Genomic DNA, 16958 nt, shown 5'->3' on the forward strand with positions numbered 1-16958 from the left:
AATTGTGTATTCTGGAAGCGTTCAGGAAGGCAGAGAGCAGGTTTCCTGTTGGAGCCATGGCTACAAAAAAGAAAAAAGGAGGGAGGAAGAGAGAAAGCGGGGTGGCCGGGGGGGTTGGGTGAAAGGGGTTCGGTAATGTCCAAAGTGGTGAAGAATAAGCAGGCAGTTACTTCTCTCTCCTCCCCTCGCTCTTCTACCCTCCCCTTTGCAAAAAGTTCTGACATTTCAAGCCTCCACTCAACATCAGCACGATGACCTCCTGAAGAACGTGGAACGAAAAGGATAGATAGATAGATAGATAGATAGATAGATAGATAGATAGATAGATAGATAGATAGATAGAAGTGGAGAGGACAGGAAACTGTCTCCTCTGCAAAGCTTCTTGGTGGGACAGAAGCTTGTGTCGTAACTTTTCCCCCTAAGACTCGACACAGAATCTCACCTCTCTCTGTTCAGGGCTTAAGGGAGGAGAGACCCTGATGATGAAGTGTCGTTGGGCGTGAACCGCTCCAGAGTTCTTCGCCCACACCAGATCTTTGGTGGCTCAGTCAAGATGTGAGCGGATGATTTCTTTTGTTTGACACTGTGGACTTCCTGATTTGGGACTCTTCTTTTCTTTTCGAGCGCATTTCCCCCACCCTTCCCATCCCATGCGTTGTGGGACCAATGGTTGATTTTAAGGTGCTTTTACTCTGATCTGGATACGTTACGGAAGCCTGATGAAGAATAAGGCTGCCAAGCTGAAGTCCAAAAGGAAGGGAACTGAAAATGCGTTCGGCTGTGACTTGACTGAACATCTGCAGAATTCAGGACTAGACGGTAAATTCCTCTTTTCCGCACTCACTCCTCCTCTTGCCATTCATATAACGGCTGCCCCTTTTTTCAAAGCCCCAGCAGTCATAATAAGTTGACTTTATTAGGAACCCACACCAGAGCAGAAGCCTGGGCCTCTGCGTAAACATTAGCTACGTGTAATAAACCAACACCCATTTCGGGTGCTGGTTGGCTGGTGAGTCTATGTTTTTGTTGCGATTGAAACAGAAGATACTTTATTTTTGTGCCGGACACTTTTCCTCTATCCTAAAACCATTTAACTGGAAGGTATTGCCTAATAATCTCCACTTTTTGAGTGCGTTATAAAACAAATCTGAATGTAATATTAACCTGTTTAGTGCTCATACACATAAGCATTAAAAGAAAATAAAGAGCAAAGGAAATGTTCAGAGGAAGAGGAAGGGGGAAAAGAGGAGGAGAAAAGGGAGGACTCGATTTTGAAGATATACTGTTCGTGTTAAATGGCGACATTGTGTTTATGAAATATCACTACATTACTCATCAAAGGCTGTTAAACTAAAAGCAACGGTTCCTCTTAAAGTGATCGTGTATTATTGAGAATATCACTTAATTTATGTCCATAATATTTCGATATGCCATTGGACACTCTTCATTTGTTAGCTCAAAGTAGAGTTTTTGTTCCCATCCATAACATCAATTTCGGTGTGTGTTATGCTTATACATTTTTGATGGATATCAACAATAACCTCTTCATGCTGATCCAGAAGCAGCTTTTCCTCGGCGTTTCCCAAGCTCTAACATTATAAGAGACAAAACACAATGCTGATCTGGAAACAGTGTGGTGCCACCCGTAGTTTGACAGATCCATGTGACTTGACCGAGTTCATCTGAAGCCTGTAACTGTGAAACAGTCTTTTGTTTAAGATCCTGTCTGCTCACATGTTTTGATCGTTGAGGCAAGAATGACCGTAAATGCTCTCGAGATATTTATTGGAAACTTGATTTTAAAACTGTGCAAATCATTTGATATATTTGAAGTAAGATTATATTCTATTGTAATATTGTTTACATTTTTTAACTACACTGTAAAAAAATAACCTCCCCAACAAAATGTTCTAGTGATAATGTTTATTACTCATTATTCACCATCTCCTAATTTCAAGTAACATAGTTGAAAAGTCCAATCATTTCCTTTCAGGTTTACATCTACATTACACTTTGACTTGGTATTTTTACAACAAGGGTCAGTTCACCTGGAAATGAAAAATTTCAGAATTTTTCATTTTATGTAAATCCGTATAACTTACTTTTTTCCTGTGGAAAACAAAAGGAGAAAATTGGACTAATGTAATCGGTTCAAAGTAATTCCAATGAATAGAGCACTGTAAAAAATGTCTAACCTCCCCAACTCAAATTTTTCAAGTGACTGGTCACATCTAAATATTTCAATTGGCCCAAGTGAAATTCTGTCAATTTAATTTGATAATTTACAGAATTTCACTTGGGCCAATTGAAAAATGTAGATGTGACCAGTCACTTGAAAACTTAGAGTTGGGGAGGTTAGAATTTTTTTACAGTGTACAGTAAGAAAACACAATTGTTAACAATTATTACTAATACTTGCATCATTCTTTATTGACATATCAACAGCAATTAAGCAATTCATTGATTTTCTTTCATTACTTAAGCATCTTAGTGATGTTTAGACATTATATGAGCACAAAATGCATTTATACTTTGTGGATAGATATAAGTGCTAACTAACATCCACCTACCCCGTTGTGTGATATCAAATAGTGAGTTGAGCAGGAAAGTCAGAATCCATTTTGGATGAATTCTTATGTTCACCATCCTGAAAGGTCTGCTTACTCCTTCATGAATTTGTAAGACAGTTTTGCAGGTTAAGCTGGTAAAGAAGCCTTGTGTTGGACACCAACACACCAGTATCACATATGTGAACCAACCTCCAAAACACAACATGTGTTAGTGTTCTCAACAATATGTGCTTTACTTTTTACTGTCAGCATCTCCTTCAGGTGGAATTGATTAAATACTCCAAATGAAAGTTAAAGCAGTTTGGTTGCTCTGTCTGCCAGCAGGTCAAAACGAGAGCTTCCTCTCACAGAACAATCATTCATTTATCTGGCCTGTTGGAGGTCTTCACTGCATCCCAAGCAGAATTTCTGAATAGTAAATTATTTGGTTTCCTAACATTCCCAATTTTTACTTTCCGTTCTTTAAAATTCGTAAAATAAAATGATTTTGCCTTTACTGAGGGATGTATGGAAGCTTGTTGCACCACAGAATAAAAAATAAAAAAAGATAATTGCAACTTTTTAATCTCACAATTTTGACTTTTTTTTTTTTTTTTTTTGCAATAGTGAGTTTATATCTCACATTTCGGACTTTATATATAAAGTGAGATATAAACTATATAAATGTATTCAGACTTTATAACTCACAATTGTGAGCTTATATTTCACAATTCTCAGAAAAGGCCAGTTTTGTGTCATAAATAACATCAGAATTGGGAGATATAAAGTCGCAATTGCGAGTTATAAAGTCTGAATAAGTTTATATCTCGCAATTGTGAGCTCTCACAATTCTGAGAAAAATAGAATTGCGGAAGTTGGAATTGCAAAAAAGTTAGAATTGTGTGATATAAACTCAGAATTGTGTTATAAAAAGTTGCAATTACCCTTGTAACTGAGTTTATAACTCACAATTTTGATGTTCTGAACAATGCTGAGTTCATATCACAATCTGGAGAAAAAATCTGAATTGCGAGTTCTAAAGTCAGAATTGCGAAAAAGTCAAAATTGTGTGACATAAACTCGCAATTGCAAAAAAAAAGCTGCAATGACCTTTTTAACTGACAATTCTGACTTTTTTCTCGCAATGCTGAGTTTATATTTCCGAATCTGGAGAAAATTTCAGAATTGCGAGTTCTAAAGTCAGAATTGCGAGAAAAAATCTAAATTGCGAGTTCTTAAGTCAGAATTGCGAGAAAAAATCTAAATTGCGAGTTCTTAAGTCAGAATTGCGAGAAAAAATCTAAATTGCAAGTTCTGAAGTCTGTTTCTCGCAATTCTGACCTTTTCTCCAGATTCTGAAATACAAACTCAGCATTGCGAGAAATAAAGTCAGAATTGCATGATAAAAAGCCACAATTACTTTTATTTTGTTATTCCGCGGCAGAAACAAGCTTCCATTGGGGATGTGCTGTACTGTGTGTGCTGATTTTCAGTTACTCTGTCTCGCTGTAGTTATAGTGTATTGATAATGGAAATCTCTTTATTTGTTTTAGATAAAGTGCTGTGCTACACATTTAGGTGAAAGATTTGTGCTTCAGTTTGTAGATAAGGGTAGATTAAGCATGGGAAGTGTAGACTTCCTCAGACTCTGGATGGTTCATTGGTTCAGGGCTGCAATTGCTAATGTTGTTTCCTATCGTGAGAGGGCTATTTCATTATTTAAAGCAGAGGACTTGAATAATACTTTCAATTATCTTCTAAATGGACCATGACCCATTGCAGTGCCTGGCAATTTATTCTGTGAACAAAGTATTTCGCATTACGCTTAAAAGTTTTAAGCCTATTACTCTATAGACCTTATGTAGCCCCGCCCCTTTTCTCTCTTCCGGTTTGTATTTCCGCAGCATGAAGGTAAGATCTTACGGATTTATGAATGAGCCGCTTATTTAAAAATCTTCCCGGTCTACTGACATTTGTTATGACATCCGTCGGTCGTCCATTTACAATAAGTAAATCCCCTTCACCAGCTAATTACTATTCGACCGCGATGCCATAGAAATATACAGAGCCACTGCAAGAATGGAAGTTCAAAGTCAAAATTTTAATGCACGCTTGTTTCTCTTGCACATAAGATCTACACCTGTCCACATCTACCAAACAACAGATGCACTCTACTTTCTGAAATGCAGTCTGACATAAATAGAGTATCCTCACCATGTTACAGGCCCAAGAAAAAAAACTTTGCTGACAATCTCCAATATCAAATTGATTTGAATAAAATAAACTTGAAATATATGAAAAATTGGGTTTTTTAATAAAATGCTAAAACTATATAAGCTGTGGCCTAGTGTTTAGTTCACAGGCTCTGATATATTAGCGCTCATTTGAGCCAGATGAGCTCAAGATTGATTTGTATACCATATCCTCCCACTTTTCCCTCATAATTTCCTAGGTTTTCTTAAGTGTTTCTGTCCAACAACAAAAAAGGCCAATGAATGATTGAATTTTTTATAAATAATAATAAAATTAGGTTAAATTGAATTCGATTGTGGCTCAGAATCAGGCTTAAATACAAATTGAACTGCACAAACTCAGTAAAACAGTAAACGATAAAATCAGATCCAAAGTTTCAAGGTCCAAAAAGGACACAAACGTTGCGTGAAAGTAATCCATTGTGGTTTCTGAATCGATGCAATCACTTTGTATGATGAACAGACCCAAATCTGATTTATTCACTGTCAAATCAAATCACACAACGACATCAGTAACATCAAACCTCATTGGTTCTTGTGTGTCGTGACATCATGACACAAGTACCACAGAGGTTTGATGATATTGTTGGTCAACATATTGAATCTAGACCCTGTCTTTTTGGCTAAAGGGAAGAAAAATGTGATTTTGTAGTGGTAAGGGGAATCGGCTTCAGCATCCCTGCGACACTTCATAGGACAAGTGGTTTGGAAAATGGATGGATTGTCGTCGTGTAGAAACAACTTTCACCCAGAAATTGCTAGTAAATTTTTCACGATTAATTGTAAAGAAATGGCATATCATCAAATTAAATGTGAAATTTTGAAGTAGAAAGACTGAAATTGTATTTCTTTTTTAACATGGTATTGTATGGAACACAATTTCTCCATTTGTGTTAAATGGTAGAAATAAGCACAGTAAAATAAAGATGATAAAATGACTTTTACTGTGATAAACTTGAGGATTAACCATGTATAGGTTGCTGTAAAATAACAGGATAATGCTAGCCCATCATGATACTGTCTGTTTAGTGTCCTCTAAACAAACCTAAACAGAGCTTAAAGATATCATGGCTGAAGGTATGTTAGGAAGTGATGAAGTTGGGTGGGAACTTTCCAAAGGCCCTTTAGAATAAGAGGAAGTGTCATAAGTAATACCAGCTGCAAGGCCTGGGTGTGTCAGGTTTCCTCTGAAACAAACAAACCATTTTTAACTTCCTGCCCTAGCCCACCTTCTCCACAATAAGCAGCCCGACAGGATAAAGGAAGGACGGTGTAATACTGTAGTCTACATGAAACACTACAGTCTCAAAGAGAGAGAGAGAGAACAGAAATGCACAAACTGTACAGATTATTTAAAAGGATAATACACAAAGAATGCTGACTTTAAGTATTTTTCTTATATATTTTGCAATGATGTATGAATATTACTTAATGCATGTATCCAAATTGTAATAAACATTTGGTTTACAAATTTTCGGTATATGTAGGCCTCTCTTTTGTTCCTGCACATAAAACCTGAAGATTACTTCAAAAGTATTAGCTTTAGGGTATATATTTCTCAATACTTTCTCACACAAAGCCTTGTCAAAGTGCAAAAAGCTACATATATACCCCTCTCTTCTAGAGTTTCTCAACAATGTCTCAAACTGTGTTTAACGTCCACAATCAAAAGTCAGAGAGTTCATTTGGAACTCCAACGTTATTCATCGCATTTTTCCAAAACCAAAAAGAATCTGAGCTGTCTTATACACATTAAATATAAAGCTCTATATTTTTGTATGTTATTGATTGTCACTCTTGTAATTGTTAGTTGTTGTTCTTCTTTTTCTGCCATTGAAGTCAATGGCAGCCAGTAGAACTGTATGGTGAACAGTTGTGTGAAATTTTGCACATGGACAGAGAACAATCTGATCTGTTATCACAGAAAAACGGAGTCTTTAAAGTGATAGTTCACCCTCCAAAAAATGAAAATTCTGTTATTATTTACTCACCCTGAAGTTGTTCCAAACCTGTATGAGTTTCTTTCTTCTGTTGAACACAAAGTAGATATTTTGAAGAATGTTGGTAATCAGACACTTGACGGAAGTCAATGGATGCCGTCAAATATTACTTTTTTTTTTTTAGTCAGTTTTCATTTTTTGGTGAACTATCCCTTTAATTCAAACCACTAACTGCTCAATATTTCATTTATATTTATGCTGCTAATAACTTTTGAACTGTAAGGCCTAGAAACGGCTATTCACTTTTTTGATGCATTGCACAAACTACTTTAGCGTAATGCCTCTGCACTTTAGCATATTGCTTCTGAAATAATAACATGGGGTGTGTTTCCAACTTACAATGTAACTTGCTTTGTTTGCATGGTTAGAGGGATTAACTAGCTATAATTGTTTCCTGAAATCGTGGCTGCACTTCCAGTGTTTAATCCACGTTGGTTCAACAATATAACGTTAACAATCATATACAATTTACTCCTTTATGCGGTTCATTCAGTACGCAGCGTTTTCCAGTGTGTTTTCTATGAGATGCTGCTGTAACAAACAAGGCTTCACTAATTTTGTTCCCCATCATTTTACTTAATTTGATGTTTGGTTCATCGCAGGTTCCCTCCCTAGTTTAAAGGCATGGTTCACCCAAAAATTTAAATAGTTTGGAACAACTTCAGGGTGAGAAAATGATGACTGGATTTTAATTTTGGGGTGAACTATCCCTTTAAGGCCCGTTCACACCAAAGACGATAACTATAACAATAAAGATATAGTTCTAAAAATCGTTCTGAATATAAAAGAATAGCAGAGTCCACATCACTTCACAACTATAACGATAACCACACCGTATTGTGGAATCACTTTCAGGGTGTTTTTTTTCTTCTGATGATGAACAATAAAAACACTGACACAAACCTCTAGTCTACACACACCTCGGCAATAGAATCGCCATTGGCTAGCCTAGTACAGTTTTTGGGTTACTCGCCAGACTGATATATATATATATATATATATATATATATATATATATATATATATATATATATATATATATATCATGGCCTCTAAGTGCCATCTGAAATTGATAAGAATGATCATTTTTATCAAGCTTGTATATTTAAGTTCAGTTATTTCACTTAAATGACAATTCATAGGTAATTTTCATTGCCATTTAAGTGAAATTACTGAACTTAAATATACGAGCTTGATAAAAATGATCATTCTAGAAGGAAATTTCAGATGGCACTTTGAGGCTTTTGCATCTGAACTCTTCAATATATATATATTCCACCAAATCAGCTTATCATTGTAAAATGGCACAGCTTTTTAAATATCTAAAAGTACACTCTTAAAATCAGCCAATCAAGCATTATATTATGATAATCAAGCATTATTTAATGATATAACTTTAGTAATTCTAAAACTTGATCATCATATTTGTTATTTTAACTGAACTTGGTACTTAAGATGTTGTTGGTCATTCAGTTTTTCTGTAAAAAAGAAAAAAAAGTCATTGATAATAGTAATTATCATTAAAAAGATGATAATCCTACAACTAATTATACTAGCCTACTAATAATGACAATATACAACACATGAGCTGCTGGGTTCATGATGGTTAATCACGTTGTCAGCGTTCGCTCTTAGAATAAACGGAACGTTATCGTCAGCTGATGAGATGTGGATGCTAATACACAGTTATCATTTTAGCTATCATTATAGTTATTGTTCTTGGTGTAAACTGGCATTTCTGCTTTTATTTGTAAATGCATGATATAACTGTTAAATGGAATGAGATATTTTTGCCAAATTTGACTAAGGACAGATAGAAAAATAGCAGGGCTAGGCCACTTAGTGGCGCTGTAACAGCTAAACATGAAAACGACTTTAACGATAGAACAGTTGGTCCGACTGAGTTCAAAATTGGCATGCAGTGTCTTTGTTGGAGTTGCTGTAATAGTTCATGATGAAAGTTCTCATCTTGAGATATATGGTCTGCATTTTAATGGCAAGGTGTCTAAAAAGATCGGATTTTTTTCTGCCAAAATGGCATGTTGCTGTAGGAGAATACTGTACATAGAAAAGGATGAAAAATGGCTGTAAAAATGTTTCCTATGACTGCCATAAGTGTCATCAAAGTGCTTACAACCAAACCATACACATTTCCCCAGACTCAGAAAAAAAGCATTATTATTATTATGGGTTGCACTTCATTTTACATTACGTGCAATTGCGTATACTTACAGTGTACTTGCCTAAGAAAGTACTGGGTAATCTAAGGTAACTGCATGGGTTCAGGTTAGGTTTAAGGGTAGGTTCAGGGTTAGTACCTACTTATCACCCAGTTATTGCAATGTAACACTGCATGGGAGACAGGACTGTAAAATAAAGTGCTTATTATTATCATCATTATTTATAAATCCTTAATGCAGCTTTTCCCGCATATTAGTGCGAGAGTAATAATAAATGCATTACATATTGCATTTTCACAATCGGGTTGTTGCAGTTTTACAGGTGTAGATATTTTCATTGTTTTACTCAATCATTAAACAATCATTTAAAAGAATAGTTTATCATTTACTCAGCCTCATGCTAAACTTATAAACTTATATGACTTTTTCTTCTGTGGAACACAAACTGAGATATTTTGAAGAACTTTCATACTGTTCTTTTTCATACGATGAAAGCTTACAGTGACTGGGGGGATGTCAAGCTCCAAAAAGGTTAAAAACAGCAACAACAACAATCAAACAACATCATAAAAACAGTCCATTCAACTTTTCTGCTTTATTCCAAGCCTTCTGATGCCAAAATAGCATTTGTCTGAGGAGGAGACCGAAATTTAAGTAGGTATTCACTGATAAACAGTGCTTAAAGGGATAGCTCGGCCAAAAATGATATTTAACCCATGATTTACTCACCCTCAAGCCGTTCGAGATGCATATGTCAATCTTTTTTCAGACGAACACATTTTCAGTTATTTTAGAAAATGTCTTAGATCTTTCAGTGGTTATAATGTGAAGTTATGGGGTCCACCTCCTTCAAGTCCCAAAATGTGCATGCATCCTTCACAAAAGTAATCCATCCTGCTCCAGGGGGATAAACGAAGGCCTTCTGAGGATAATCCGTGCGGTTTTGTCGTAAAAACGCTTCCTACGCTACGTCCTACGTCATACGCCGGCATCCATCTGTCGTGAACGTGCGTCGACCGTTGCCGGAAGCAAGATATTTTCATTTATAAAGTTTTAAATATGTATATTTTTACGACAAAACCGCACGGATTACCCTCAGAAGGCCTTCGTTTATCCCCCTGGAGCCGGATGGATTACTTTTGTGAAGGATGCATGCACATTTTGGGACTTGAAGGAGGTGGACCCCATAACTTCACATTATAACCACTGAAAGATCTAAGACATTTTCTAAAATAACTGAAAATGTGTTCGTCTGAAAAATGATTGACATATGCATCTCGAACGGCTTGAGGGTGAGTAAATCATGGGTTAAATATCATTTTTGGCTGAACTATCCCTTTAAAGCTCATCCATGCTCCATACAGTATATAGTGTTGAAACTTGCTGCATGCAGATGTGTCAGGTTGCAAGACATCATTGGTACTCGTGTCTCTTGATGGATCATGACATGCAATAACTTCTGTTACACCGACCAATTTTGCACCCGGAGAAAAGAGTTTCTCACACCTGAGGCTTATAACATCACACCTGTCAGTGCCTGAAGTAGGAACCTGTATGCAGTACCTGCACTTCTTCGTCTACAGATTAGCAAAAAAAAAATGTATCTCACAAAGCTATCATGTGGCCTCAGAAGACTTGGAATGTAGCGCAAAAGACATAATTATGATACTTTTATGGTGTTGTTTTTTTTCCAACGTTGTGCTTTTATTAAATGGATAAAATCAGTGCAAACATTCTTCAAAATATCTTAACTTGTGTTTCTTGAAAGACAGAAAGTCATAAAGGTTTGGAATGATATGAGGGAGATTAAACGATGACAAAAAATGTACTTTTTTGGGTGAACTATTCTTTCGATAAATCAAGCTTTTTTGACATATCTGAATGACCATTGATGAATTTGTCCTGTTTTTGTCTAGTTCCTCACGTCCTGAAGACTTGTGCAGAGTTCATAGAGAAACATGGGATTGTGGATGGAATCTACAGACTCTCAGGAATCACATCTAACATTCAAAGACTCAGGTTGGCCAGTTTTTAGACTCACAACCTAAAGTTGTGTTGGAAACCCTTGCAACAATCAATTCTCTGTAGTAAATGTGTGTTTCTCTCTCTGTGTGTGTGTGTGTGTGTGCATACAGACAGGAGTTTTGTTCTGAGCTCTGTCCTGACCTCACCAAAGAAGTGTATCTTCAGGATATCCACTGTGTTGGCTCTTTATGTAAGCTGTACTTCAGAGAGCTTCCCATCCCTCTCCTCACTTATGAACTCTACAAGAAATTTACAGTAAGTTTGTGAGCAAGAAAAACAGAAGACTTGAGCAGAATAGAAGAATGATATAGTTGCATCTGATACAGTGGCTTAGTGTCTTAAATAAACGGTACAAAAGAAATTCAGTGTTTGTGTACGAGAAGTGACATTTATTTTAAGGACAGCGGATACAGAGCTATACAAAGATGTAGTACAAAGAGGACGGGGGCAAGAAAGCAGCCAAATGTAGACAGGAAAGGAGGAGACAAATAAATTGAAAACACTGCAAAGAGGTTAAAACTTCAAAAAGTAAAAAATAATCACCCTATAAAGACTACTGAATCATATTTGATGCCAATTTCTAAGACCTCTAATTTATCAAGAAGATAAAAACTTCATCAGTTTCTTCTTCTACTTTAACACCCTCTGATTTGATAGTTCATACTTTTATGAACTAAATTTTGTATAATCTTTCTTGGCTGATTTTTATAAAAATGAATTTAAGAATAACTTTTATATGGTTAGTAATATTTCAAGATAAACACTGGACTGGACTGAAGCAACTTGGGTTTACTTGATTATCCACTGATCATTCATTCTTTTCAGCAAAATCATGTTAATCAGGCTTTTGAGGAAGATTTATTTGTTCATCTCACAATCATCATTGATGTATTGCATCGTTTTACCCCCACAATAAAAACTATGGAGCTTTGATCATAAAACGAAGCCTTTAAATATCATCTTAAGCCGTATTATAGGTAGATACAGAGACAACTAATATTTATTTACATTTTATGCAAGTAGCTGCTATACTGTTATAACGATCTCATTGATTTACATTACAAGCTATCTGAATTTAATCTCACGTTTTGTCCATTTAAATATCAGCAACTGCAACAAACTGCATATTTTTGCTCAGTTTGAGCCTCTGAATAAAATTGGTGTATTTTAACTTCTTGAGTATGAGTTTCATGTTCTCAGTATATCATACTATATGAGCTATAAAAGCCAGATGTATCAAATAATAATCAAATAAAGTAAACTTTTTTTTTATTTTGTTTTAAATATTTTGTCTAAAGGTTTAATAAACTGTTCCATTCAAAAATATATATTTTTGTCAGGCTTTACAGGGTTAAAAACAATAAAAGTTGAATGTCTAAGTGTTTCCTGTAGTTGTTTAACTAATCGTATATAAGCATTTGATTAGTTTTAACTGGACCACTGCAACTAACTACCATATTTGAAATGATTTTTAGCTATAGTGATGTCCAGGTGATCCATAATGAACATATTGACAGATGTGTGTCCATGGACAAAAATGAAAAACATTGAAAAACAATGTTCTCCTGCATCCAGGATTTAATGTTCCTCCGTCTGTATTTTTGTGCAAAGGCTGCGATGTCAGTTAAAGAGGAGCAGGAGCAGCTCCGAAACATCAGGAGTGCCATCAACGAACTTCCCGTTTCACACTTCAGGTACAGCTGAGGCTTATTTTAATATGTGGCTTTATTCTGTACACTTTATCTGTCTTTATTTACTCCCACGTCATTCTACACGTGTATGACGTCTCTTCTGTTTGGAACACAAAAGGTGAAAGTTTGAAGAATATCCTCGAGTCTTTTTTAATATAATGGAAGTTAATAATAATTGGGACTGTCAAACGACAAAAAAGCATCATAAAAGTAGCATACATTTTTTTTATTTCTTATTAAATAAAATCTCGACATCAGCCCTAGTTCTCGTATTGCTACAGAAGTTATTCATGAAACATCTATTCTTTTGACTTAAAGCTCACAAAATCAAAGGTCTGATTTGAGGTACGTTTCCCGTACAATGACTATTATTGCTGCTTATCTTCCATGATGTGTTATTGGACAAATAAACTAGCTAATCACAATTGTTTCTCGAAACCATAGTAACTTTGCCACACATCAGATGTTCAAACTTGTTAATAACATCTCGCGGGTGGTGGAGTAATAACATCTGCTAAGATTGAATTACTGTCAGATTGTTATTGCTAATTTCATTCCATCGCAATGAAAAACGAGCATAATCTATTTAAAATTATAGTTGACCCAAAAATGAAAAAAAGAAGAAAATGAGTTTCTTTCTTCTGCTGAACACAAAAGAAGATGTTTTTAAGTAACTGAGGTAACCAAACAGTTGATGGGTCCCATTGACTTCCATATTTTTTTGGAAGTCAATGAGGTCCATCAACTGTTTGGTTACCTCAGTTACTTCATAATATCTTCTTTTGTGTTCAGTAGTAGACAGAAACTCATACAGGTTTGAAACAACTTGACGGTGAGTAAATAATGACAGAATTTTCCTTTTTGGGTGAACTGTCTCTTTAAGTTTTCTTGTCATGAGAAACTGTGCTTCTAACCGCAGGTCGAGAGCTGTGGTTCTAAACACACAACTTTGCTATGATGGTGTCTACGAATGTTTGTTATAGTGAATAACGATTTAAGTGTCAGTCTGTTCATCAGACTAATTTATTCAATTCAATTCACGTTTATTTGTATAGCGCTTTTCACAATCACAAAAAAGTTAAGACTTAATACACAAGTCATATTAACTACTTTTATGATACTTTTAAGGTGCTTCCTTTTTGCAAGCTCACTGTAAAAAAATGTCTAACCTCCCCAACTCAAAAAATTTCTAGTGACTGGTCACATCTACATTTTTCAATTGGCCCAAGTGAAATTCTGTAAATTATCAAATTAAATTGACAGAATTTCACTTGGGCCAATTGAAAAATTTAGATGTGACCAGTCACTAGAAATTTTTGAGTTGGGGAGGTTAGACATTTTTTACAGTGCTCTATTCATTGGAATTGCTTTAAACAGATTACATTAGTCCAATTTTCTCCTTTTGTTTTCCACAGGAAAAATTTACATAAAATGAAAAATTCTGAAATTTTTCATTTCCAGGTTAACTGACCCTTGTTGTAAAAATACCAAGTCAAAGTGTAATGTAGATGTAAACCTGAAAGGAAATGATTGGACTTTTCAACTATGTTACTTGAAATGAAGACATGGTGAATAATGAGTAATAAACATTAAATTAAATTTGTCCTGCTTTCCTAGAACTCTGGAATACCTCACCAAACACTTGGCACATTTAGCAACCCTCAGTCACCAAACCAACATGCATGCTCGCAATCTTGCCCTGGTGTGGGCTCCGAATCTACTCCGGTGAGTCTTGCAGAGGTTTTACTTTCATTTCATACTCTAATTATCCATTCTCTACATAATTCTGTATGAGAGTCATATAATTGGTTATACCACAAATATGTAAGAGGTCCACAGGGAACTCATAGGAGTACTCATAGCATTCATGGTATTATTATACTTGTCAGTTGATGATTGTTGATGATGAATGAGATACGTTCTTCAGAGGCATTCGTGCTACGTGCTATTATTCCTCACAAAGATGGTTGATTTACTCTCTTTTCTTTTGGTCTAGCTCCAAGGAAGTGGAGGTGCCCTCCTGCAATGGTGATATAGCGTTTCAGGAGGTGCGGATCCAGCAGTCAGTTGTAGAGTTCATCCTCAACCACACTCAGCAGATCTTCAACCAGGAACTCCAGCCCTCCAAGTCCAGAGAAGGTACATCTAGCATCAAACTGTTGTAGCATTAGCCTGTCAACTGTCAGTTTGCTGATAGGTTTTTTTTTTTTTTTCATTGCCTTTTCCCCTATCACATATTTTAGTTTTCATTTGGTATCATTCGAAAGCTTAAACACTCATCGTCTTAATGTTGAAACAGAACTTTTAATCCTTTAGGCGGGCTAAATTTTTTGTGATATCAACTTCAAATTTGGAGCACAACTTGGTTAGACATATGGTTTTGATTTTCTAGCAATTTTAGGGTACGTTTACATCACAACTATATACTAAAAACAGAAGGGGTTTTACTTTTTTCAATGTTTTTTTTTTTTCAACCTTATTCCAAAATCATTCATGAATTACAACCATTTAAGTTCCGATCTGTGCTCAAAAAGGGGTATGACATTTAACAGGTTAAGTTGTTAATGTAGTCACAATGAATGGACTATGCACTGTCTCTCTAAATAGCTGTGCTGTGAGCAAAGATGCCAGATGTTGTTAGTATAGTCATTTAAAAACCTTCATTCAGAAATGAAATGTGTAATTTTTGAATGAGAAGAGAAGCAGGGAGAAGATCTTTTATTTTTTTTAATGTAAACCATCTGGGCATATTCTGTAATCATGCTGTACAAATCAAAACAAAATATACAGTAATTGGAAATTACAGCTCATTAAGGTAATTAGCACCTATGCTCAGTGGAAAGCCATGCGGTCTCACACAGCTTGTGATAATTTGATCAGGGGACTTGTGCTCGCTTTATCCCATTCTCCTAAAGCTTTTGCGTTAGGCTCTGCTTTTCTAATAATACTCCTGTTTAGAAATCTGCCTACGAGAGTGCTGACCAGAAATAAAGTATGTCATATTAGTATGATTGCAATTAAATTAGCTGAGAACGCACAACTAATGCACAATACAATTTTCCTCTGGGTGTTTGCATACATTAATAATATCTTCTAAATAAGTTTGACTGTGCTATTCGTGACAACTGTGATGATAGAGTCAGGAAATGGGTTTTAGATGTGGAGTGGGGTGTATACACAATGGCATGAGATCTGCAGCCAAAAATGGACAAGCAAAACAATAGGCAAGTTACATATAAAAAAGCAAACTGGTAATGGCAGCAAACAAGCAATTGTGTTGAAGGTGTGTACAGTTATCTACCCAGTGTGTTTTGAGTGGATATTGTATGATGAAAACAGGGTATCGTTAATTAAAGCTAAAAATACTAATAACATGTTTGTTAATTGAAATAAAGCTTAAATATTAGAAAATTAGAAATGTTGCCTTGGCAACTTTTTGAAATAAGTGTTGAATTACTAAATGTAAATTTTACTTTATGAACTTAAAATAAATTAAACCTAAATAATATTAATGAAAATGACAAAGGACATAACTAGATTACTATCAATTGAACTAAAAACTACTGAAAACTGAACATATAAAAATAAAAAGCTAATTCTAAATATTAACTCTTTCCCTGTCAGCTTCTTTTTTTTTTTTTACATTACTTTTTGATCACTTTCACAAAACTTTTATGGCCCCCAGACTATTTTGTTGTATATATATATCAGTACATTTGAAATATATCAAAAGTCTCTGCTTTAAAAAAAAAAAAAAAAAGTTTTATTCTAGCTTCATGCGTTCTGGTTTTATCAACACTTGAATGTGGGTAAGTTTCATAAAAAAGTTTCATCATTTTGAACAAAAAGCCCCCCCCCCCCACACACACACCATATAACATTGAAAACACAGAAAGCCGAAAGATTCCATCAATGGCGGGGAAGCGTTGTCTCATAAATGACGTAAAATTCCCTCCGCGGGTAAAGAGTTAAGTAAGGGATAATCCATGGCTAGCTGTGCATTAAGCGATTTTAATGCACGATGTGGAGGCAAAGAACCATCGATGTGTGATCAGAGTGCATTTTAATCGTTTAATGCACTCTGTGGATTATCCCACTTATACCATGGTCATTTACCTGAATTGACAAGTTGAAGATGTCACTCATGTTTGAAGTGCTACATTTGACTAGACGGGTTAAACGATGTTTATTTTCAGCAGTTACCAATTGTTAGATCTAACATTCAGTCCACTTTAAATCAGGCACAAAGATAAAGTAGTGT

General features: G+C 35.4%; 1 protein-coding gene across 1 annotated transcript in view; it reads left to right on the forward strand.

The window, feature by feature from the left end:
• The first annotated feature begins 210 nt into the window (after window positions 1-210).
• The window catches only part of arhgap31 (Rho GTPase activating protein 31), a 29100-nt gene continuing 12352 nt past the window's right edge, over window positions 211-16958 (forward strand). The window contains exons 1-6 of the mRNA XM_079871776.1: window positions 211-819; window positions 10898-11000; window positions 11117-11261; window positions 12618-12700; window positions 14315-14422; window positions 14694-14836. Coding sequence (XP_079727902.1) covers window positions 720-819; window positions 10898-11000; window positions 11117-11261; window positions 12618-12700; window positions 14315-14422; window positions 14694-14836 — 682 coding nt within the window. The 5' untranslated portion in view covers window positions 211-719. The remainder of the gene's footprint in view (window positions 820-10897; window positions 11001-11116; window positions 11262-12617; window positions 12701-14314; window positions 14423-14693; window positions 14837-16958) is intronic.

This window comes from Squalius cephalus (genome assembly GCF_949319135.1).
Source record: "Squalius cephalus genome assembly, chromosome: 5".
NCBI lineage: Eukaryota > Metazoa > Chordata > Actinopteri > Cypriniformes > Leuciscidae > Squalius > Squalius cephalus.